Genomic DNA, 25792 nt, shown 5'->3' with positions numbered 1-25792 from the left:
GATAGGCACCAGCGCCCCCCCGCGACCCCGAAAGGCAATAAGCGGTAGGAAATGGATGGATGGATAACACATAGAAGTTTCTTAAGCGCAAAAATTATGACTAAAATGGTGAAGCTGTGTTTTCATTTGCACAGTGAATTTTATTGACAGGTTATTCAAGAAGCATATATATTATAAGGTCTCACTTTAGTTAGAATTTATTTATTTGTTTAAGCCCTCAGTAATTGTAAATATATTTTTCATCAGTATTAATGAATCCCTTTGTTTGCTGTACATTTAATTGCTATTTATTTTTAACCATGAATTGATTAACGTGGACCCCGATTTAAACAAGTTCCATCCATCCATTTTCTACCGCTTATTCCCTATTGGGGTCGCGGGAGGCGCTGGTGCCTATCTCAGCTACAATCGGGCGGAAGGCGGGGTACACCCTGGACAAGTCGCCACCTCATCGCAGGGCCACTTAAACAAGTTAAAAAACTTATTGGGGTGTTATCATTTAGTGGTCAATTGTACGGAATATGTACTGTACTCTGCGATGAGGTGGCGACTTGTCAAGGGTGTAAGCCGCCTTCCGCCCGATTGTAACTGAGATAGGCACCAGTGACACCAAAGGGAATAAGCGGTAGGAAATGGATGGATGTACTGTACTGTGCAATCTACTACTAAAAGTTTGAAACAATTAATAATCAGCCTTACCTAAGCCTTGATAATATTAGTTGTAATTAACACATGCTTTCATATCATTTCACAAGGTTTATAAAAGTAGGTTGGATGTAGTTATTAAATCATTTTAAAATCGAGAGTAAGATGACTAATTCAGTGTTAATTTTGGAGTGGCCCCGGGTCCCTTTGTTGCAGACAAGTAGGGTCGCGAAGTAAAAAAGATTAGGAATCCCCGATGTAGACCACAAAGAAGATTTTTAAATGTAGACAATAAAAAATCTTAATATGACCCTTTTAAAAAGGGTTCTTGACATAAACGGGATGGACTTATATGGGTTCCGCTGTATTATATTACGGCGGCAGTCTAGGGCGGGGCTCGGCAAACCGTGGCTCTGGAGCCGCATGCGGATCTTTAGCGCCGCCCTAGTGGCCCTCTGGAACTTTTTCAAAAATATATGAAAAATGGAAAAAGATGAGGGGGAAAAAAAACATATTTCTTGTTATAATATGGTTTTCTGTAAGAGGACAAACATGACACAAACTTCCCTAATTGTTATAAAGCAAACTGTTTACATCAGGGGTGCCCACACTTTTTCTGCAGGCGAGCTACTTTTCAATCGACCAACTCGAGGGGATCTACCTCATTTATATATATCATTTATATTTATTTATTTATGAAAGAGACATTTTTGTAAACAAGTTAAATGTGTTTAATGATAATACAAGCATGTGTAACACATATAGATGTCTTTCTTTCACAAAGACAAGAATATAAGTTGGTGTATTACCTGATTCTGATGACTTGCATTGATTGGAATCAGACAGTAATGATGATAACGCCCACATTTTCAAATGGAGGAGAAAAAAAGTTGTCCTTTCTGTACAATACCACATGAAAGTGGTTGGTTTTTGGCATCTCATTCATCCAGCTTCCATACACTTTACAAGAAAAACATTGGCGGCAAATTCCGTAGCTTGCTTGATTGACATTCACGGCACCCGAGGGTCTTGTGAGATGACGCTGGCTGCTGCCAGTTCATTATTATGAAAAAATGACAGAGAGGAAGGCGAGAAACACTTTTTATTTCAACAGACTTTCGCGCCGTCCCTTCCGTCCAAACTCTAAAGGCCGACTGCACATTTCCTATCTTCAAAATAAAAGCCCTGCTTCATGCTGCCTGCGCTAACAAAATAAGAGTCTCGGAAAGCTGGCGTGCACAAGTGATGTGCACGCCAGCTTTCTGAGGGATCGCTTGTGCACGCCGGTTTCCGAGACTCTGTATTTAGTTAGCGCAGGCAGCATGAAGCAGGGCTTTTATTGTGAAGATAGGAAATGTGCAGTCGGCCTTTAGAGTTTTGACGGAAGGTACGGCGCGAGAGTCTGTTGAAATAAAAAGTGTTTCTCGCCTTCCTCTCGGTCATATTTTCATAATAATGATCTTGCAGCAGCCAGCGTCATCTCACAAGACCCTCCGGTACCGTGAATGTCATTTAAGTGACGTCTTGGTGAAGATTGATGATCACTCATTTTTAGGTCTATTTTTTTTTTTAAAAGCCTGGCTGGAGATCGACTGACACACCCCCCGCGGTCGACTGGTAGCTCGCGATCGACGTAATGGGCACCCCTGGATTACATTAAACATGCTTTCTCTGATTCGAGTATTTGGCGAGCACCGTTTTGTCCCACTAATTTTGGCGGTCCTTGAACTCACCCTAGTTTGTATAACTTTCTCCGACTTTCTAGGACGTGTTTTATGCCACTTCTTTTTCCGTCTCATTTTGTCCACCAAACTTTTAACGCTGTGCATATTGACTTGTGTGGAGTGATAATCAGACATATTTAGTCACTGCACGACTGCAAGCTAATCGATGCTAACATGCTATCTAGGCTAGCTGTATGTACATATTGCATCATTATGCCTCATTTGTAGCTATATTTGAGCTCATTTAGTTTCATTTTAGGTCCTCATATTTCAATTGATATCTCATGACAAACTATCTGTATGTAATAAGTAGGGGTGGGCAAATTAATGCGTTAATTACGCGTTAACTCATCAATCTATTAACGCCGACAATTATTTTATCGCACATTTGCGTATGTTTTTTACATGCTTTTATTTTGTTAACGCCTTTTCTTAACAAGATGGCATCTCCCGGATGTACTTCGGCGTGGAGGGGCTCTTGGTAAAGATGCAACATTTGGCAAAAATACCGGACAATTCTGCAAATGTCCTGGCTGGCTTACAGCGTGGTCACTCCGGGATCACTTACGACCGCCAGACAATTCTGAATGTGGATAGATCGGGCCGTTTTGGACTGAATGAGGCGTGCTTGCTAGAGCGGCTAGCTAGCATGGGAATACTTTGCCGGGTACATCCAGCGGCCTGTGAAGCAGCGGAGTATATGTGTTGTCTGTCTATTTATGAATAATGCAGACCAGGAGTGTTGGCTGAGTTCTTAACGTTTACTTTCAGAGCGTGCATATCACAACATACAAGATGCCGTCATGGCGACACAACCTATACATGCCCCTCACTCCTGTGGCATGCTGGGTAAGGTAGTTCTTTTTTTCCCTGGCTCATAACATCACAATATAGTACCATGTATATGATGCCTTCAGTTTATCAAAGCACCAAGCAAACAATCGGAAAATTCCCATCATATCAATTCCTAGATATGGTCATAATTATTTTAAGTGCACTACGCAGAATAAACACAACATTATTAATATTGCTACTATGGATAATTTGATCCAAAATTCCCTAAAACAGCCCACTACCTATAATATAGGTTTTTTAAACATAAGATCCCTGATAAAAAAAAATGTTTCTGCTGTTACCTCAGAAATTGCCTGTTCAGATGTTATGATTGTGGCTCAGAGATTTGTATGTAGATTATATTTATTTTCCATAACAAACAGGATAACTTAAATACCCTGGCAGTGGCAATAAGCTTAAATGTTTGTATTTACATTTTTGGAGTTGATTTTCATCAAATATGCTATTTAACTGCTACTGTTTAACAAGGACTGATTTAAATTGTGTTTGCACAACAAATGTTTTGGCGCTTTTGTTCATGTGGGAGAATATTCCAATAAAGGTGCACTACACACTACTTTTGAATTCATTATTGGGCTTCGCGTATACAATGCAGTTAATCGAGATTAATCAGAGAAATAGTGCGATTAACTTTGATTAACATTTTTAATCGTTGCCCAGCCCTAGTAATAAGGCTTTTACATTTTTTGCGGCTCCACACGGATTTGTTTTTGTACTTTTGGTATCTGTGTTGGCCCTGCGATGAGGTGGCAACTTGTCCCAGGTGTACCCCGCCTTCCGCCTGATTGTAGCTGAGATAGGCACCAGCGACCCCAAAAGGGAATAAGCGGTAGAAAATAGATGGATGGATGGTCCAAAATGGCTCTTTCAACATTTGGGGTTGGGATAGGCTCCAGCTTACCCTAATGAGGACAAGCAGTGTTAGGATCCCCTCTGATCTGATATATTGGGATGTCTAAAGTCTCAGTTTTACTTGGCCTGCAAAGATTCAATTAATCACTGTGGGCTCTTCAAGTGGAGCTTTAAACAGTGCCCTCTCATGGCAGCTTGGAGGAAACACACCCTCTATTGGCTTCGTGCATGTTTCCTCATACATTCTTATTAGGGCCGTCAAAGTTAATGCAAGAACTGGCTGGAAATATTCCGGTTGAGTCCTCAATTTAGCAGGCTGAATATTACACGGTATTAATACATAGAGAAGGTTGCATTACCAAACAACTTTGCATGACCATAACAATCCACATCATTTCAAAGATTTGTACGCACGTACAACACTTAAGACCTTCCGCATATCTGCATGTGGAGTTAAATTATGGACTGGATTAAGCAAAGCAATCAAACAATGAACTAACACGATCCACGTCAAAAAACTCTTCAAACTTAAAGTGTTTACAAAGTACAAAAACCAGGATAAACATTCTGATTTTATTTCATCCATCTTACTCATCTCACAATGTGAAATGTAACTTACTTCACCGGGTATTATTTATTTATTTTTATCATGATTACGTACGGAGTATATTGTGAATACATTGAGAACAGAAAGTGAACAAAAGTTTTAGCAACTGTCATATAAAGGAACAGGGGTGGGATTAAATAAGCTCTGCTTCTTCCTACTCTTTTCCCAATACGTTGAAAAGAGAAACTGGAAATTGTGATGTATCATGTTGTATGCATGCATGTTCCAAATAAACTCAAACTCAAATGTTAAGACATGTTGCGTTATTGAAGCGTGAAACTGCTATCTAAACATGGAAGTGCAGCTCTAGCCTCCTTCAAAACCGCTCTAAAACAACACCTCCAGTCAACTTCAACACTTTACTAACACCCTCCTCCATTCACATCCCATCTCCCCACATTGTAAATAACCTAATGTAAATAATCAATCAATGTTTATTTATATAGCCCCAAATCACAAATGTCTCAAAGGACTGCACAAATCATTACGACTACAACATCCTCGGAAGAACCCACAAAAGGGCAAGGAAAACTCACACCCAGTGGGCAGGGAGAATTCACATCCAGTGGGACGCCAGTGACAATGCTGACTATGAGAAACCTTGGAGAGGACCTCAGATGTGGGCAACCCCCCCCCTCTAGGGGACCGAAAGCAATGGATGTCGAGCGGGTCTAACATGATACTGTGAAAGTTCAATCCATAGTGGCTCCAAGACAGCAGTGAGAGTCCCGTCCACAGGAAACCATCTCAAGCGGATCAGCAGCGTAGAGATGTCCCCAACCGATACAGGCGAGCGGTCCATCCTGGGTCTCGACTCTGGACAGCCAGTACTTCATCCATGGTCATCGGACCGGACCCCCTCCACAAGGGAGGGGGGGACATAGGAGAAAGAAAAGAAGCGGCAGATCAACTGGTCTAAAAAGGAGGTCTATTTAAAGGCTAGAGTATACAGATGAGTTTTAAGATGAGACTTAAATGCTAATCAAATGTACTTCTAATGTATATACTTGTCCTTATGCTATGTGAACTCACTATGTTCTCTGCTGGCTGTACATATCCTACTAAATAAGACCTACACTGTTTCAATGTCCACATTTCTCTGTTGATGACTGAAGTACTGATATCAACCAAAGCTCCTCATCCCACTCCCCAGGTTGTAAATAATGTAAATAATTCAATGTACATACTATGATGATTAACTTGTGTGATGACTGTATTATGTTGATAGTATATATTTGTACCGTGAATTGATTAACGTGGACCCCGACTTAAACAAGTTGAAAAACGTATTCGGGTGTTACCATTTAGTGGTCAATTGTACGGAATATGTACTGTACTGTGCAATCTACCATCCATCCATCCATCCATCTTCTTCCGCTTATCCGAGGTCGGGTCGCGGGGGCAGCAGCCTAAGCAGGGAAACCCAGACTTCCCTCTCCCCAGCCACTTCGTCCAGCTCTTCCCGGGGGATCCCGAGGCGTTCCCAGGCCAGCCGGGAGACATAGTCTTCCCAACGTAGAAGCAGTAGAAGCATTTAAGTAGAAGCAGTTCAGTAGAAGCATTTAAGTCTCACCTTAAAACTCATTTGTATACTCTAGCCTTTAAATAGACTCCCTTTTTAGACCAGTTGATCTGCCGTTTCTTTTCTTTTTCTTCTATGTCCCACTCTCCCTTGTGGAGGGGGTCCGGTCCGATCCGGTGGCCATGTACTGCTGGCCTGTGTATCGGCTGGGGACATCTCTGCGCTGCTGATCCGCCTCCGCTTGGGATGGTTTCCTGCTGGCTCCGCTGTGAACGGGACTCTCGCTGCTGTGTTGGATCCGCTTTGGACTGGACTCTCGCGACTGTGTTGGATCCATTGTGGATTGAACTTTCACAGTATCATGTTAGACCCGCTCGACATCCATTGCTTTCCTCCTCTCCAAGGTTCTCATAGTCATCATTGTCACCGACGTCCCACTGGGTGTGAGTTTTCCTTGCCCTTATGTGGGCCTACCGAGGATGTCGTAGTGGTTTGTGCAGCCCTTTGAGACACTAGTGATTTAGGGCTATATAAGTAAACATTGATTGATTGAACGTGTCCTGGGTCTTCCCCGTGGCCTCCTACCGGTTGGACGTGCCCTAGGGAGGTGTTCGGGTGGCATCCTGACCAGATGCCCGAACCACCTCATCTGGCTCCTCTCCATGTGGAGGAGCAGCGGCTTTACTTTGAGTTCCTCCCGGATGGCAGAGCTTCTCACCCTATCTCTAAGGGAGAGACCTGGAAACTCATTTGGGCCGCTTGTACCCGTGATCTTATCCTTTCGGTCATGACCCAAAGCTCATGACCATAGGTGAGGATGGGAACGTAGATCGACCGGTAAATTGAGAGCTTTGCCTTCCGGCTCAGCTCCTTCTTCACCACAACGGATCGGTACAACGTCCGCATTACTGAAGACGCCGCACCGATCCGCCTGTCGATCTCACGATCCACTCTTCCCTCACTCGTGAACAAGACTCCTAGGTACTTGAACTCCTCCACTTGGGGCAGGGTCTCCTCCCCAACCCGGAGATGGCACTCCACCCTTTTCCGGGCGAGAACCATGGACTCGGACTTGGAGGTGCTGATTCTCATCTACTAATAAAAGTTTTAATCAATCAATTTTACAGCAGGAATACAAATTCTGTGTTTCTACAAAATGCAAAATCTGACATTACACCAACACACTGCAGACACATTTTTTTTTGTCATCGTCATTAAAAACATAGTTATGTCTGTTTGTGTGGAGCTGTTCGAAAATAATTATGTTTAAAACTCAAATTAATTGTTCGGTTATGGTACAAACCCTGTTTCCATATGAGTTGGGAAATTGTGTTAGATGTAAATATAAACAGAATACAATGATTTGAAAATCCTTTTCAACCCATATTCAGTTGAATATGCTACAAAGACAACATATTTGATGTTCAAACTGATCAACTTTTTTTTTTTGCAAATAATCATTAACTCTCGAATTTGATGCCAGCATCACGTGACAAAGGAGTTGGGAAAGTTGGCAATAAATACTGATAAAGTGGAGGAATGCTCATCAAACACTTATTTGGAACATCCCACAGGTGTGCAGGCTAATTGGGAACAGGTGGGTGCCATGATTGGGTATAAAAACAGCTTCCCAAAAAATGCTCAGTCTTTCACAAGAAAGGATGGGGCGAGGTACACCCCTTTGTCCACAACTGCGTGAGCAAATAGTCAAACAGTTTAAGAACAACGTTTCTCAAAGTGCAATTGCAAGAAATTTAGGGATTTCAACATCTACGCTCCATAATATCATCAAAAGGTTCAGAGAATCTGGACAAATCACTCCACGTAAGCGGCATGGCCGGAAACCAAACTTTGATCCCTCAGACGGCACTGTATCAAAAACCGACATCAATCTCTAAAGGATATCACCACATGGGCTCAGGAACACTTCATAAAATCACTGTCACTAAATACAGTTTGTCGCTACATCTGTAAGTGCAAGTTAAAGCTCTACTATGCAAAGCGAAAGCCATTTATCAACAACATCCAGAAACGCCGCCGGCTTCTCTGGGCCCGAGATCATCTAAGATGGACTAATGCAAAGTGGAAAAGTGTTCTGTGGTCTGACGAGTCCACATTTCAAATTGTTTTTGGAAATATTCGACATCGTGTCATCCGGACCAAAGGGGAAGCGAACCATCCAGACTGTTATCGACGCAAAGTTCAAAAGCCAGCATCTGTGATGGTATGGAGATGCATTACCATGATTTGATTAACATGGACCGCGACTTAAACAAGTTGAAAAACTTATTCGTGTGTTACCATTTAGTGGTCAATTGTACGGAAAAAGTACTGAACTGTGCAATCTACTAATAAAAGTTTCAATCAATCAATCAATCATTAGTGCCCAAGGCATGGGTAACTTACACATCTGTGAAGGCACCATTAAAGCTGAAAGGTACATACAGGTTTTGGAACAACATATGCTGCCATCTAAGCGCCGTCTTTTTAATGGACGCCCCTGCTTATTCCAGCAAGACAATGCCAAGCCACATTCAGCACGTGTTACAACAGCGTGGCTTTGTTAAAAAAGAGTGTGGGTACTTTCCTGGCCCGCCTGCAGGCCAGACCTGTCTCCCATCCAAAATGTGTGGCGAATTATGAAGCGTAAAATACGACAGTGGAGACCCCGGACTGTTGAAGGACTGAAGCTCTACATAAAACAAGAATGGGAAAGAATTCCACTTTCAAAGCTTCAACAATTAGTTTCCTCAGTTCCCAAAAATGTATTGAGTGTTGTTAAAAGAGAATGTGATGTAACACAGTGGTGAACATGCCCTTTCCCAACTACTTTGGCACGTGTTGCAGCCATGAAATTCCAAGTTAATTATTTTTTGCAAAAAGTTGTGAGTTTGAACATCAAATATGTTGTCTTTGTAGCATATTCAACTGAATATGGGTTGAAAAGAATTTGCAAATCATTGTATTCCGTTTATATTTACATCTAACACAATTTCCCAACTCATATGGAAACGGGGTTTGTTTTGAAACTTGAAAATGATCTGTCTGGGCTACACTTATTAATGAGGAAAAATATCGCGATTCATTTTGAGTTAATTATGACCAAATATTTTAGTCGTTTGACATTCCTGTTTTTACACTAACACTACACCTTTTTTTTCCCCCATGTATACATTAATTTCACCCACTGTATAGACCAGGGGTAGGGAACCTATGGCTCTAGAACCAGATGTGGCTCTTTTGATGACTGATAAATCTTAGCTGGCATTGCTTAACACGATAAGTCAGTGTTTTTCAACCTTTTTTGAGCCAAAACACATTTTTTTTCCATTGAAAAAATTCCGAGGCGCACCACCAGCAGAAAACATTAAAAAAATTCAACTCAGTAGCAGATATTGACAAAAAAAAATTGTTCTCGCAATAGCTCTTGTCTCTATGTAGGTGTACTGTCAAGCCGTAACTTATTTTAAGTTTTTTTGGTGTTTTCCTGTGTGACTTGCGCTCCTATTTTGGTGGCTTTTCCTCTTTTGTTGGTATTTTCCTGTCGCAGTTTCATGTCCTCCTTGAATGCTATTCATGGCACCTGCTTTGTTTTTACAATTAAGACTATTTAAGTTGTGCGGACGCACTCCTTCTTTGATTGTTGATTGTCATGCCATGTACGGATGTACTTTGTGGACGCCATCTGCTCCGCACACTGTAAGTCTTTGCTGTCGTCCAGCATTCTGTTTTTATTTACTTTCTAGCCAGTTCAGTTTTAGTTTTGTTTTGCTTTAATACCTTTTCTTAGCGGCACTGGCCTTTTGTTTATTTTTAGTTTAAGTGTTGGATACCTTTTTACCTACATGCTGCCTCCCGCATATTGTGATCACGACATACCATGTTCCCGACATCTACAAAAGCAATTAGCTACCTGCTGCCCCCTACTGATATGGAAGAGTATTACATGCCTACTCTGCCTAGCTCTAGACAGCACAGACACTCAATAACAGCACATTTTTGAATTATAGTTACAGGTTTGCAAAAAATATTATCAACCCAATTAGATGAAATTACATAATCTCTCCCACGACACACCAGATTGTATGTGCCGCGGCACAGTGGTTGAAAAACACAGCGATAAGTAATGAATAATTCCGCTGGTAATCACAGTGTTAAAAATTACGTTCAAAATATAAAACATTCACATGCATTTTAATCCATCCATCCGTTTTCTACCGTCCCTGTTCAAGAAGTCGCATTAATGGTAAGAAATATTTTATTCATTAGCTTCAGAATAACAATGTTGTTAAAAAGAAGAAGATACTTATTATATTCTTAAAATGTTGGTTTTACTTAAAAATGCACACATTTATTTGTATTCAGTGTTAAAAATTATTATTATATGGCTCTCAAGGAAATAAAATTTATTATATTTTGCTTTCATGGCTCTCTCAGCCAAAAAGGTTCCCGACACCTGGTATAAAGTCACATTTGTACATCAGGGGTGTCAAACTCAAATACAGAGTGGGCCAAAATTTTAAACTGAACAAATTAACCTTTTAATAGGGACCCAAACAAGTTTTGCATTGAATATTGAACAAGCGAGACTTATATAACTTTATATTGCCGTGCAAAATCCAGTTTCAAATAATACTAATAATTAAAAAATAGCAATGGCATAGCAAATCAAATTTAAATAGAAATTGAATGCCTCTTTTCTATTTGCAGCCTTCTCAGGTAAATATCAAAAGAAACTTTTCCCACAGGCTAATAATTAATTTGTATATTGTAGCGTCCAGGAAGAGGTAGTGCTGCAAGGGGTTCTATGTATTTGTTCTGTTGTGTTACAGTGCGGATGTTCTCCCGAAATGTACTTGTCATTCTTGTTTAGTGTTGGTTCATAGTGTGGCGCATATTTGTAACGGTCTTAAAGTTGTTTATACGGCCACCCTCAGTGTAACCTGTATGGCTGTTGACTGTGTGTGTGTAAAAGTCACAAATATCATGTGACTAGGCCGGCACGCTGTCTCTACTTAGGAAAAGCGGACGTGACGAAAGGTTTTAGAGGACGCTTGAGGCAGTGCCTTTAAGGCACGCCCCCAATATTGTAGTCCAGGTGGGAATCGGGAGAAATTTGGGAGAATGGTTACCCCCTGGTGATTTTCGGGAGGGCCACTGAAATTTGGGAGTCTCCTTGGAAAATCGGGGGTGAGGGTTAGCAAGTATGAGTATTAGCGGTGAATGCGGTGTTATAATACCATCGGGCCAGCTCTAATGTTAATTTGATATCGCCTCAAGGGCCAAATGAAAATACACGGCGGGCCAGAGTTTGACACCCATGATGTACATCAGGGGTGCCCATTACGTCGATCGCGAGCTACCAGTCGACCGCGGGGGGTGTGTCAGTCGATCTCCAGCCAGGCTTTTAAAAAAAATAGACCTAAAAATGAGTGATCATCAATCTTCACCAAGACGTCACTTAAATGACATTCACGGTACCGGAGGGTCTTGTGAGATGACGCTGGCTGCTGCAAGATCATTATTATGAAAATATGACCGAGAGGAAGGCGAGAAACACTTTTTATTTCAACAGACTCTCGCGCCGTACCTTCCGTCAAAACTCTAAAGGCCAACTGCACATTTCCTATCTTCACAATAAAAGCCCTGCTTCATGCTGCCTGCGCTAACTAAATACAGAGTCTCGGAAAACTGGCGTGCACAAGCGATCCCTCAGAAAGCTGGCTTGCACATCACTTGTGCACGCCAGCTTTCCGAGACTCTTATTTTGTTAGCGCAGGCAGCATGAAGCAGGGCTTTTATTGTGAAGATAGGAAATGTGACTTTAAGGTTTTACTACTTACGTATAAAATACTACATGGTCTAGCTCCAGCCTATCTTGCTGATTGTATTGTACCATATGTCCCGGCAAGAAATCTGCCTTCAAAAGACTCCGGCTTATTAGTGATTCCTAGAGCTCAAAAAAAGTCTGCGGGCTATAGAGCGTTTTCATTTCGGGCTCCAGTACTCTGGAATGCCCTCCCGGTAACAGTTCGAGATGCTACCTCAGTAGAAGCATTTAAGTCTCACCTTAAAACTCATCTGTATACTCTAGCCTTTAAATAGACCTCCTTTTTAGACCAGTTGATCTGCCGCTTCTTTTCTTTCTCCTATGTCCCCCCCTCCCTTGTGGAGGGGGTCCGGTCCGATGACCATGGATGAAGTACTGGCTGTCCAGAGTCGAGACCCAGGATGGACCGCTCGTCGGGACCCAGGATGGACCGCTCGCCTGTATCGGTTGGGGACATCTCTACGCTGCTGATCTGCTTTAGATGGTTTCCTGTGGACGGGACTCTCGCTGCTGTCTTGGAGCCACTATGGATTGAACTTTCACAGTATCATGTTAGACCCGCTCGACATCCATTGCTTTCGGTCCCCTAGAGGGGGGGGGTTGCCCACATCTGAGGTCCTCTCCAAGGTTTCTCATAGTCAGCATTGTCACTGGCGTCCCACTGGATGTGAATTCTCCCTGCCCACTGGGTGTGAGTTTTCCTTGCCCTTTTGTGGGTTCTTCCGAGGATGTTGTAGTCGTAATGATTTGTGCAGTCCTTTGAGACATTTGTGATTTGGGGCAATATAAATAAACATTGATTGATTGATTGAAATGTGCAGTCGGCCTTTAGAGTTTGGACGGAAGGGACGGCGCGAAAGTCTGTTGAAATAAAAAGTGTTTCTCGCCTTCCTCTCTGTCATTTTTTCATAATAATGAACTGGCAGCAGCCAGCGTCATCTCACAAGACCCTCGGGTGCCGTGAATGTCAATCAAGCAAGCTACGGAATTTGCCGCCAATGTTTTTCTTGTAAAGTGTATGGAAGCTGGATGAATTAGATGCCAAAAACCAACCACTTTCATGTGGTATTGTACAGAAAGGACAACCTTTTTTTCTCCTCCATTTGAAAATGTGGGCGTTATCATCATTACTGTCTGATTCCAATCAATGCAAGTCATCAGAATCAGGTAATACACCAACTTATATTCTTGTCTTTGTGAAAGAAAGACATCTATATGTGTTACACATGCTTGTATTATCATTAAACACATTTAACTTGTTTACAAAAATGTCTCTTTCATAAATAAATAAATATAAATGATATATATAAATGAGGTAGATCCCCTCGAGTTGGTCAATTGAAAAGTAGCTCGCCTGCAGAAAAAGTGTGGGCACCCCTGGTGTAGAGTGTACACTGTTCTCTTCCACACCTTTCTTTGCACTTCTATATTTTTAAATATTTACACATCGTTTTCTTGCATGCACACATCTTCACTGTATGCAATGGCCTCAATCTCGTTAGCCTGCATAATGACCATAAAGCTGATTCTGATTTTATACACGCACATGTTTCAAGAAGGTGCACTCACCATCGTTACACAGAGGCCCTGCGTATGACGTCATGCTGCAGTCGCACGTGAAGCCCTCCCACTGCTGCAAGCAGACCCCCTGATTGGAGCAGGAGTCCTCTTGACAGGTGGTGCTGGGACCTGCATTGGACACGAGGCGGGTCCACAAATGTTAATAAGCGACAGAGCGGTTGGGTGAACAGTTAGGAGTGAGGCTGCCGCCGGGGTAGAGAATCGTCGTTTGTGGGTAAAAACAAAGTGAAGAAAACCGGAATGTCTTTAAAAATGGAGCGCATGCGGGTGGTGATGCTCGATGGGGTTCAGCAGGAGGAGTTAAACATAAGCATTATGTTTAAAGGCCCGCGTCGCCCGGCTGCCGTTCTGGTCCTGCCTCATGCTACAGCTTCCCGTCCCATGGCGAGGCACGGAGGGTGTGAAATGGCGAGGCTGGGAGTCAGCAGGAGGGGGGGTTAGAAGACATGCTGCTCGGTGGTGGGAGCTGTGGTCATCTCAGGACAAGCTGTGGGTGCTGATGTCACCACTGTGATGCTCTCACGAGAGGACAGGTCACCTCTGACCTTGGACTCTGGATCACTGGGATCCACACAAGACTGGACACCACTGGGTAGTTCCCATATATGTATCTATACACACACACACACACGAGCTCCCACTGTCACACACACACACACGCCGTGCATACAAAGTGATATACCTTGCAAGTCAGCTTTCATCAATGTAACTTTTGTGGGCCAAAACAAAACAAAACAAAAAAAGCAAACAAGCAAATCAAGTTAGATGGTTAGTCGATGCACGAGGATGCCTGTGAACTGCTGAGAACACGAAGTGCAGAAAGATGAGAAGAAGGTTACATCTGACAGAGCAGCTGGGTTAGTGGGTTAACCTTTGCTAAAAGAGAATGGGGGGGGATAATAAGGACATAGAGGCACTGCTTCAAACCCAAGGGGCGTGTTCCCCGCCCCCCCGTGCGCCTCACCTTCACATCCTCGCTCCACTTGTCCCACGGTTGCCAAGGCGTCCGCCAAAAGGTCAGGGAGCCGGCCGTTGAGATCCACTGTCGCTAGGCAACCCTGGAAACCCTCCCGGGAGTGGACCAGCTTCGGGAGGTCTTTGTACATCTCTTTGGACACGCCCCCAATGTACAGGTCACCTGGCGCGGAGCAACAACACCATGAGCGACGGCTTGGGGGACCAATCACAGGCGCTGTCATGGTGTACTGCACAGGTGTCAATGGGTGAATTTTGGCGAATTAAACGCCTTTCTGTTCATCGATCTTTTTGCGATGACAACAGAACGTGACGTCGCCGAGGTAACACACCCGCCATTTTCATTTTCAACACATTGCAACCATTGGGTCTCAGCTCTGTTATTTTCCGTTTTTTCGACTATTTTTTGGAACCTTGGAGACATCATGCCTCGTCGGAGGGTGTAATAACACTAACAGGGAGGGATTCAAGTTGCACCACTGGCCCCAAGATGCCAAAGTGTCTGCCGCCAGACCCCCATTGAATGTACCAGAGTGTCTCCACATTTTACCGGCGATGACAGACATGGCACAGAGATGTATGGATAACCTGCAGATGCATTTGCAACAATAGTCAACGAAATCACAAAGGTGAGTTTTGTTGATGTTGACTTATGTGCTAATCAGACATATTTGGTCGCGGTGTGACTGCCAGCTAATCGATGCTAACATGCTACGCTAATCGACGCTATCATGCTATTTACCGGCGGTGCTAAAGCAGACACGGCACAGCGATGTATGGATAACCTGCAGATGCATTTGCAAAGATAAAGTCAACGAATTCACAAAGGTGAGTTTTGTTGATGTTGACTGCCAGCTAATCGATGCTAACATGCTACGCTAATCAATGCTAACATGGTATTTACTGGCGGTGCTAAAGCAGACATGGCACAGAGATGTATGGATAACCTGCAGATGCATTTGCAACGATAAATTCAACAAAATCACAAAGGTGAGTTTTGTTGATGTTGACTTATTTGCTAATCAGACATATTTGGTCGCGGCGTGACTGCCAGCTAATCGATGCTAACATGCTACGCTAATCGACGCTAACATGCTATTTACCGGCGGTGCTAAAGCAGACATGGCACAGATATGTATGGATAACCTGTAGATGCATTTGCAAAGATAAAGTCAACAAATTCACAAAGGTGAGTTTTGTTGATGTTGACTGCCAGCTAATCGATGCCAACATGCTACGCTAATCGATGCTAACATGCTATTTACCGGCGGTGCTAAAGCAGACATGGCACAGAGATGTATGGATAACCTGCAGATGCATTTGCAACGAGTAATTCAACGAAATCACAAAGCTGAGTTTTGTTGATGTTGACTTATGTGCTAATCAGACATATTTGGTCGCAGCGTGACTGCCAGCTAATCGATGCTAACATGGTATGCTAATCAACGCTAACATGCTATTTACTGGCGGTGCTAAAGCAGACATGGCACAGAGATGTATGGATAACCTGCAGATATGCATTTGCAAAGATAAAGTCAACGAATTCACAAAGGTGAGTTTTGTTGATGCTGACTGCCAGCTAATCGATGCTAACATGCTACGCTAATCGATGCTAACATGCTATTTACCGGCGGTGCTAAAGCAGACATGGCACAGAGATGTATGGATAACCTGCAGATGCATTTGCAAAGATAAAGTCAACGAATTCACAAAGGTGAGTTTTGTTGATGTTGACTGCCAGCTAATCGACGCTAACATGCCATTTACCGGCGATGCTAAAGCAGACATGGCACAGAGATGTATGGATAACCTGCAGATGCATTTGTAACGATAAATTCAACAAAATCACAAAGGTGAGTTTTGTTGATGTTGTTGACTTATGTGCTAATTAGACATATTTGGTCGCGGCGTGACTGCCAGCTAATCGATGCTAACATGCTATGCTAATCGATGCTAACATGCTATTTACCGGCGGTGCTAAAGCAGACATGGCACAGAGATGTATGGATAACCTGCAGATGCATTTGCAAAGATAAAGTCAACGAATTCACTCCTCTCTGGGGCGGGGGGTATTAGGATGACAGGGGATGCAAAACAATAACAGTGCAATACGTTTTCATAACATGGTCACTACTGCCTACTTTGTCTTGTTATATTCTTATTTTACTGTTATATTTTACTGTTATATTTTTATTCCCATTGTTGCTTTTTAGTTTTTATTCTTATTGTAATATTTCTCTATTTTGTTTCCATTTAAACCCCAATTATTTACTTTTTACTTTTATTTAAATTGATCTCAACTCTGTACACTGCTGCTGGAATTTTAATTTTCCTGAAGGAATCAATAAAGTACTATCTATCTATCTATCTATCTATCTATCTATCTATCTATATCCGGTGAAAAGAGGAGGTATGGTCAGTCTATCGTAGCCTGGTCGCTGCTAGCATGCCGTGTGTTGCGCTTCAGTGTGCATTGTTTACACAACGTGCGCTACGCTACTTAATATGTCCGTGTGGAAACTCGTTGGGTACACCTCTGAACCGAACCGAAATCCCTGTACCGAAACGGTTGAAATCCAAATACACGTATGGTTACTCTCCTACATCCCAGCTCTACTGGAATGTCAGAGAGACATGAAATAAAAAACACTATGTAGGTCTCACTTAGACCTACATTTTAATAATTAACATACTTTAGCAAAAATCAACAGGAAGTTTGATATTTTCACTTCAATGCAACAACTGCATTACTTTCACAATGCATTAGATTCTCAAAATAGTGGCTCCAAGGCGTCTTCTAACGCTTATCCGGCCGTGGGTCTCGGGGGCAGCAGCCAAAGGCGGACCCGACCAACGCTGCTTGCAGCTTTAATTTTAAATTGCCTTTCAAATGTCTATTCTTGGTGTTGGGTTTTATCAAATAAATTTCCCCCCAAAATGGGACTTATACTCCAGTGCGACTTATATATGTTTTTTTCCTTCTTTATTACGCATTTTCGGCTGGTGCGACTTATACTCCGGAGCCACTTATACTCTGAAAAATACAGTACTTATTTTGGTTCTTTCTTTTATGGTACACGGTATTTGATACTCTTCTCTTGCGGAGCTGCTGTAATTTCGTTGTAAATCTTGACTACAATGACAACGGGAAAAGCACTGGGAGAACTCGGACATCTGCCAAGCCTTACATCCAGACAGTGATCTGTATCGCCCCCCCCCCCCAAAAAAAGTAATCACTTGTTCTTTATCCCATTTCTAACATTTCCTGAAAGTTTAATCAAAATGGCAGCCCTAACTTTCTCAGCTATCTGTAGCAGAATGAAATAAACGGAATAAAAGCCTCTTGACAGTCATCTACTGCAGTTGTCCCCAACCACTCGATTGGTACCGTGCAGCTGGAGAAGTTTTCATTATTCTTTTTTTTTTTTTAAATGTATTTATTTATTTTAATATTTTAGTTAAATCAACATAAAAAAACCTTAGATACACTAACAATTAGTGCACCAACCCAATAAACCTCCCTTTTTCATGACCTCCCAAAAAATAAATAAAAAATAAATTGGGGGTTCGGGGTGGGATTCAGTGCATTTTTTTTTTGCACTGAACAGGAAGTGACTGTTTACAAACCCCGTTTTCATATAAGTTGGGAAATTATAATGATAAATGGGTTGTACTTGTATAGCGCTTTTCTACCTTCAAGGTACTCAAAGCGCTTTGACACTACTTCCACATTTACCCATTCACACACACATTCACACACTGATGGAGGGAGCTGCCATGCAAGGCGCTAACCAGCACCCATCAGGAGCAAGGGTTCACAACGGACGTGACGAGGTTGGTACTAGGTGGGATTGTGTTGGATGTAAATATAAACGGAATACATCCATCCCATCCATCCATTTTCTACCGCTTATTCCCTTTTTGGGGTGGTGGAGGGTGCTGGTGCCTATCTCAGCCGCCTTCTGCCCGATTGTAACTGAGAAACGGAATACAATGATTTGCAAATCCTTTTCAACCCATATTCAGTTGAATATGCTACAAAGACAACATATTTGATGTTCAAACTGATAAACTTTTTTTTTTGCAAAAACCGTATTTCCTTGAATTGCCGTCGGGACGCTAATTGATTTAAAACCTGTTCTCACTCCTGCGCTTACCAAAGGCATGCGGTAAAAGTAAGCATGCGTTAATTATTATAAAGCCTCTTCTCACTCCGGCACTTACCAAAGGTATGCAGTAAAAATTTGAGTGTGATGTAAGCTTGGACCTTAAATCCTACTGAATAGCTATTAATCTTCTTCCCTTTATGCGATTTCAAATTACCTGTATTGAAATCAGCCTCCTCCATTTTGAAAATGATGACAGGGAAAGTGTCACTCCTGACGTCACGAGTTTGACCAGGCGCTAATACTAAGCATGCGCTAATTATTTTGGGAAGCGAGTTTGACCCGGCAGTAATTCAAGGCAGGCGCTTACTATATGTCCTGCGACAATTCAAGGAAATACGGTAATCATTTACTTTAAAATTTGATGCCAGCAACACGTGACAAAGAAGTTGGGAAAGGTGGCAATAAATACTGATAAAGTTGAGGAATGCTCATCAAACACTTATTTGGAACATCCCACAGGTGTGCAGGCTAATTGGGAACAGGTGGGTGCCATGATTGGGTATAAAAACAGCTTCCCAAAAAAATGCTCAGTCTTTCACAAGAAAGGATGGGGCGAGGTACACCCCTTTGTCCACAACTGCGTGAGCAAATAGTCAAACAGTTTAAGAACAACCTTTCTCAAAGTGCAATTGCAAGACATTTAGGGATTTCAACATCTACGCTCCATAATATCATCAAAAGCTTCAGAGAATCTGGAGAAATCACTCCACGTAAGCGGCATGGCCGGAAATCAACATTGAATGACCGTGACCTTCGATCCCTCAGACGGCACTGTATCAAAAACCGACATCAATCTCTAAAGGATATCACCACATGGGCTCAGGAACACTTCAGAAAACCACTGTCACTAAATACAGTTTGTCGCTACATCTCTAAGTGCAATTTAAAGCTCTACTATGCAAAGCGAAAGCCATTTATCAACAACATCCAAAAACGCCGCTGGCTTCTCTGGGCCCGAGATTATCTAAGATGGACTGATGCAAAGTGGAAAAGTGTTCTGTGGTCTGACGAGTCCACATTTCAAATTGTTTTTGGAAATATCCGACCAGAGGGGAAGCGAACCATCCAGACTGTTATCGACAGTTCAAAAGCCAGCATGTGTGATGGTATGGGGGTGCATTAGTGCCCAAGGCATGGGTAACTTACACATCTGTGGAGGCACCATTAATGCTGAAAGGTACATACAGGTTTTGGAACAACATATGCTGACGTCTAAGCGCCGTCTTTTTCATGGACGCCCCTGCTTATTTCGGGAAGGCAATGCCAAGCCACATTCAGCACGTGTTACAACAGCGTGGCTTTGTAAAAAAAAGAGTGCGGGTACTTTCCTGGCCTGCCTGCACTCCAGACCTGTCTCCCATCGAAGATTCGACAGCGGACCCCGGACTGTTGAAGGACTAAAGCTCTACATAAAACAAGAATGGGAAAGAATTCCACCTGAAAAGTTTCAACAATTAGTTTCCTCAGTTCCCAAACGTTTATTGGGTGTTGTTAAAAGAAAAGGTGATGTAACACAGTGGTGAACATGCCCTTTCCCAACTACTTTGGCACGTGTTGCAGCCATGAAATTCTAAGTTAATTATTATTTGCAAAAAAAAAATAAAGTTTATCAGTTTGAACATCAAATATCTTGTCTTTGTAGCATATTCAACTGAATATGGGTTGAAAAGGATTTGCAAATCATTGTATTCTGTTTATATTTACGTCTAACACAATTTCCCAACTCATTTGGAAACGGGGTTTGTACCACAGGAAGGTGGGTGACAGGCACGGACAAAAGCAGGTGGATTAGAACAGTGGGAGGCGGGTTGTCGACATGAGCGGGTTCCAGTGGGAGAGTGGCCGTGCGCAACCCGAGCGTCCCTGGTTCAAATCCCACCTAGTACCAACCTCGTTGTGTCCTGAGCAAGACACTCCACCCTTGCTCCTGATGGGTGCTGGTTGGCGCCTTGCATGGCAGCTCCCTCCATCAGTGTGTGAATGTGGAAGTAGTGTCAAAGCGCTTTGAGTACTTTGAAGGTAGAAAAGCGCTATACAAGTACAACCCATTTATTGGGGGCTGCATAGCTCGGTTGGTAGAGTGGCCGTGTCAGCAACTTGAGGGTTGGAGGTTCAATTCCCACTTCCGCCATCCTAGTCACTGCTGTTGTGTCCTTGGGCAAGGCACTTTACCCACCTGCTCCCAGTGCCACCCACACTGCTTTAAATGTAAGTTAGATATTGGGTTTCACTATGTAAAGTGCTTTGAGTCACTAGAGAAAAGCGCTATATAAATATAATTCACTTCACCGTGTAATCCAGTTTTGAAAAATATATTTTTAGGCTGAGTTCCTTGGCATTGAATGCAATCCAAACAAAACTGCAACCTGCGTTCTTTCCGGAAAGAGTCTCCATGACATCCATCCATCCATCATCTTCCGCTTATCCGAGGTCGGGTCGCGGGGGCAGCAGCCTAAGCAGGGAAGCCCAGACTTCCCTATCTCCAGCCACTTCGTCTAGCTCTTCCCAGGGGATCCCGAGGCGTTCCCAGGCCAGCCGGGAGACATAGTCTTCCCAACGTGTCCTGGGTCTTCCCCGTGGCCTCCTACCAGCTGGACGTGCCCTAAACACCTCCCTAGGGAGGCGTTCGGGTGGCATCCTGACCAGATGCCCGAACCACTTCATCTGGCTCCTCTCGATGTGGAGGAGCAGCGGCTTTACTTTGAGTTCCTCCCGGATGGCAGAGCTTCTCACCCTATCTCTAAGGGAGAGACCTGGAAACTCATTTGGGCCGCTTGTACCCGTGATCTTATCCTTTCGGTCATGACCCAAAGCTCATGACCATAGGTGAGGATGGGAACGTAGATCGACCGGTAAATTGAGAGCTTTGCCTTCCGGCTCAGCTCCTTCTTCACCACAACGGATCGATACAACGTCCGCATTACTGAAGACGCCGCACCGATCCGCCTGTCGATCTCACGATCCACTCTTCCCCCACTCGTGAACAAGACTCCTAGGTACTTGAACTCCTCCACTTGGGGCAGGGTCTCCTCCCCAACCCGGAGATGGCACTCCACCCTTTTCCGGGCGAGAACCATGGACTCGGACTTGGAGGTGCTGATTCTCATTCCGGTCGCTTCACACTCGGCTGCGAACCGATCCAGTGAGAGCTGAAGATCCCGGTCAGATGAAGCCATCAGGACCACATCGTCTGCAAAAAGCAGAGACCTAATCCTGCGGTCACCAAACCGGAACCCCTCAACGCCTTGACTGTGCCTAGAAATTCTGTCCATGAAAGTTATGAACAGAATCGGTGACAAAGGACAGCCTTGGCGGAGTCCAACCCTCACTGGAAATGTGTCCGACTTACTGCCGGCAATGCGGACCAAGCTCTGGTACTGATCATACAGGAAGTGGACCGCCACAATAAGACAGTCCGATACCCCATACTCTCTGAGCACTCCCCACAGGACTTCCCGAGGGACACGGTCCAATGCCTTCTCCAAGTCTCCATGACAGAGGAAGTCAATCAAACGCTGCTTACCCTTCAAGTCGAGATTCTTGGCGCCCATGGTGGTCTGCGTGGTGACTTTGGTGTCGATCTTGACCGTGTGAAGGTTGTTGGTGTCTCGGGAAATGTGAACGTTGTGCCAGTGATTGTCGTTCAAGGGACTGTTGGAGTTGCCCTTGATTAGGTGGGCTCCATTGCCCAGATCGGAGATGTAGTGAAGGTAGCTAGAGCGAGGGGGAGAAGAAGATCAACAGGAAGTAGACCTCAAGACGACGCGGCGGCGAGCTCACCCTTTAACCAGCTCGACCACGATGAAGTCATTGCCGTCCCCCCGGTTGAAGAGGACGAGTCCGTCGGGCGAGGTGGTCTTGAACTGCATGAAGAGGTGCATGGAGTAGTAGGCCTGCAGCGTGGGCAGCGTGACGAAGCTGGAGCGCGAGCGGAAGGTGACGGGGTCGGCCACGATGCTCTTGTAGCCGATGACGGCGTTGAGCTCGCAGTAGTCGATGTCGCCGTTCTTGCACAGGTCGATGTACGGCATGCCGTTCAGCGCCAGGCCCTGCAGGTGCCCGATGAAGTTGGAGGGCACGGCCGGCATGAAGCGCTTCTCGGTCACGATGCCCGTCTCCACGTTGTGGAACTCCAGCTGGGTGTGGTCGCCCGCCATTTGACCTGCGGGCGGGGGGGGGGGGGCACATTTGACCAGCGGTGACCACGTCAGCTAAGCGCTCATATTCTTCAGCTAAGGGGTATTTTTTTTTGGTCAGTTCAATCTGGAAATGACACAAGTAAATGGCAAAAGACCGTCACAGGTGTCAAACTCGAGGCCCGAGGGTCAGATCTGGCCCGCCACATCATTGCAAGCGTGTGTTGATAAAATACTTATTTTTAGGGGTGGGCAAATTAATGCGTTAATTACGCGTTAACTCATCAATCTATTAACGCCGACAATTATTTTATCGCACATTTGCGTATGTTGTTTACATGCTTTTATTTTGTTAACGCCTTTTCTTAACAAGATGGCGTGGAGGGGCTCTTGGTAAAGATGCAACATTTGGCAAAAATAGCGGACAATTCTGCAAATTTCCTGGCTGGCTTACAGCGTGGTCACTCCGGGATCACTTACGACCGCCAGACAATTCTGGATGTGGATAGATCGGGCCGTTTTGGACTGAATGAGGCGTGCTTGCTAGCATGGGAATACTTTGCCGGCTACATCCAGAGGCCTGTGAAGCAGCGGAGTATATGTGTTGTCTGTCTATTTATGAATAATGCAGACCAGGAGTGTTGGCTGAGTTCTTAACGTTTACTTTCAGAGCGTGCATATCACAACCTACAAGATGCCGTCATGGCGACACAACCTATACATGCTCCTCACTCCTGTTGCATGCTGGGTAGGGTAGTTCTTTTTTTTTCCCTGGCTCATAACATCACAATATAGTACCATGTATATGATGCCTTCAGTTTATCAAAGCACCAAGCAAACAATCGGAAAATTCCCATCATATCAATTCCTAGATATGGTCATAATTATTTTAAGTGCACTACGCAGAATAAACACAACATTATTAATATTGCTACTACGGATAATTTGATCCAAAATTCCCTAAAACAGCCCACTACCTATAATATAGGTTTTTTAAACATAAGATCCCTGATAAAAAAAAATGTTTCTGCTGTTACCTCAGAAATTGCCTGTTCAGATGTTATGATTGTGGCTCAGAGATTTGTATGTAGATTATATTTATTTTTCATAACAAACAGGATAACTTAAATACCCTGGCAGTGGAAATAAGCTTAAATGTTTGTATTTTCATCAAATATGCTATTTAACTGCTACTGTTCAACAAGGACTGATTTAAATTGTGTTTGCACAACAAATGTTTTGGCGCTTTTGTTCATGTGGGAGAATATTCCAATAAAGGTGCACTACACACTACTTTTGAATTCATTATTGGGCTTTGCGTATACAATGCAGTTAATCACAATTAATCGGAGAAATAGTGCGATTAACTTCGATTAAAATTTTTAATCGTTGCCCAGCCCTACTTATTTTATATAATATTTTTTCTACTACTGTATTTTTCGGACTGTACGTCACAGTTTTTCATGGTTTGGCCGGGGGTGCGACTTAGGGACGGCGTGGCGCAGTGGGAGAGTGGGCGTGCGCAACCCGAGGGTCCCTGGTTCAATCCCCACCTAGTACCAACCTCGTCACGTCCGTTGTGTCCTGAGCAAGACACTTCACCCTTGCTCCTGATGGGTGCTGGTTGCCGCCTTGCATGGCAGCTCCCTCCATCAGTGTGTGAATGTGTGTGTGAATGTGGAAGTAGTGTCAAAGCGCTTTGAGTACCTTGAAGGTAGAAAAGTGCTATACAAGTACAACCCATTTATTTATTTATACTCATGAGCGATTTATGTGTGAAATTATTAAGACATTACCGTAAAATATCAAATAATGTTATTTAGCTCATTTGTGTAAGAGACTAGACGTGTAAGATTTCATCGGATTTATCGATTAGGAGTGACAGATTGTGAAGTGATTTATATTTATATAGCGCTTTTCTCAAGTGACTTAAAGGGCTTTACATAGTGAAACCCAATATCAAAGTTACATTTAAAGCAGTGTGGGTGGCACTGGGAGCAGGTGGGTAAAGTGTCTTGCCCAAGGACACAACGGCAGTGACTAGGATGGCGGAAGCGGGAATCGAACCTGCAACCCTCAAGTTGCTGGCACGGCCACATGAATATACAGTTTTCTAAGGTGTTTTTTTTTGTTGTGGGAAAAAAAGTTTAGAATATAGAAATAATGAAATATTTTCATATACGCAGTGTTTTCTAAGGTGGTACTTGGCAAAAAAAAGTTTAGAATATATAAAATAATGAAATATTTTAATGTACAGAGTTTTCTAATGTGGTACTTTGTCTAAAAAAAGTTTAAAATACAGAATGTATTGAAATATTTTCATAAACAATGTTTTCTAAGGTGGTACTTGGCAAAAAAAAAAAGAAAAGTTAAAAATATAATGAAATATTTTCATATATATAGTTTTTTAAGGTGGTACTTTGTGGGGAAAAAGTGTAGAATATAGAAATAATGAAATATTTTCATACACAGAAATTTCTAAGGTGTTACTTTGTGGAAAAAAAGGTTAGAATACAGAATGTAATTAAATATTTTTTATATACAGTGTTTTTAAGGTGGTACTTGGCAAAAAAATATGATGAAATATTTCCATATATATAGAGTTTTTAAGGTGGTACTTTGTAGGAAAAAAGTTTAGAATACAAAATAGAATGAAATATTTTCATATACATAGTGTTTTCTAAGGTGGTACTTTGTAAAAAAAAAAAAAAAAAAAAAAAAAAGGTTAGAATATAGAAATAATGACATATACCGTTTTCTAAGGTGTTTTTTTTGTGAGGAAAAAAAAGTTTAAAATATAGAAATAATGAAATATTTTCATAAACGCAGTGTTTTTTAAGGTGGTATTTGGCAAAAAAAAAAAAAAGTTAAAAATATAATGAAATATTTTCACATA

At 42.9% G+C, this 25792-nt stretch overlaps 1 protein-coding gene across 2 annotated transcripts in view; it reads right to left on the bottom strand.

Moving 5' to 3' along the window:
- Positions 1 to 25792, bottom strand: part of LOC133557217 (neurexin-1a-like) — a 133648-nt gene that overhangs the window by 79973 nt on the left and 27883 nt on the right. For both annotated transcript variants that reach the window (XM_061907517.1, XM_061907516.1), the window contains 5 exons: positions 22541 to 22922; positions 22284 to 22474; positions 14581 to 14754; positions 14299 to 14325; positions 13605 to 13724 (listed from right to left, as the gene is read on the bottom strand). In XM_061907517.1, coding sequence (XP_061763501.1) covers positions 13605 to 13724; positions 14299 to 14325; positions 14581 to 14754; positions 22284 to 22474; positions 22541 to 22922 — 894 coding nt within the window. The remainder of the gene's footprint in view (positions 1 to 13604; positions 13725 to 14298; positions 14326 to 14580; positions 14755 to 22283; positions 22475 to 22540; positions 22923 to 25792) is intronic.

Source organism: Nerophis ophidion, linkage group LG08, assembly GCF_033978795.1.
Source record: "Nerophis ophidion isolate RoL-2023_Sa linkage group LG08, RoL_Noph_v1.0, whole genome shotgun sequence".
Classification (NCBI taxonomy): Eukaryota; Metazoa; Chordata; class Actinopteri; order Syngnathiformes; family Syngnathidae; genus Nerophis; species Nerophis ophidion.
Note: the sequence above shows the minus strand (reverse complement) of the source record. Positions and strands in the feature narration are given on the sequence as shown.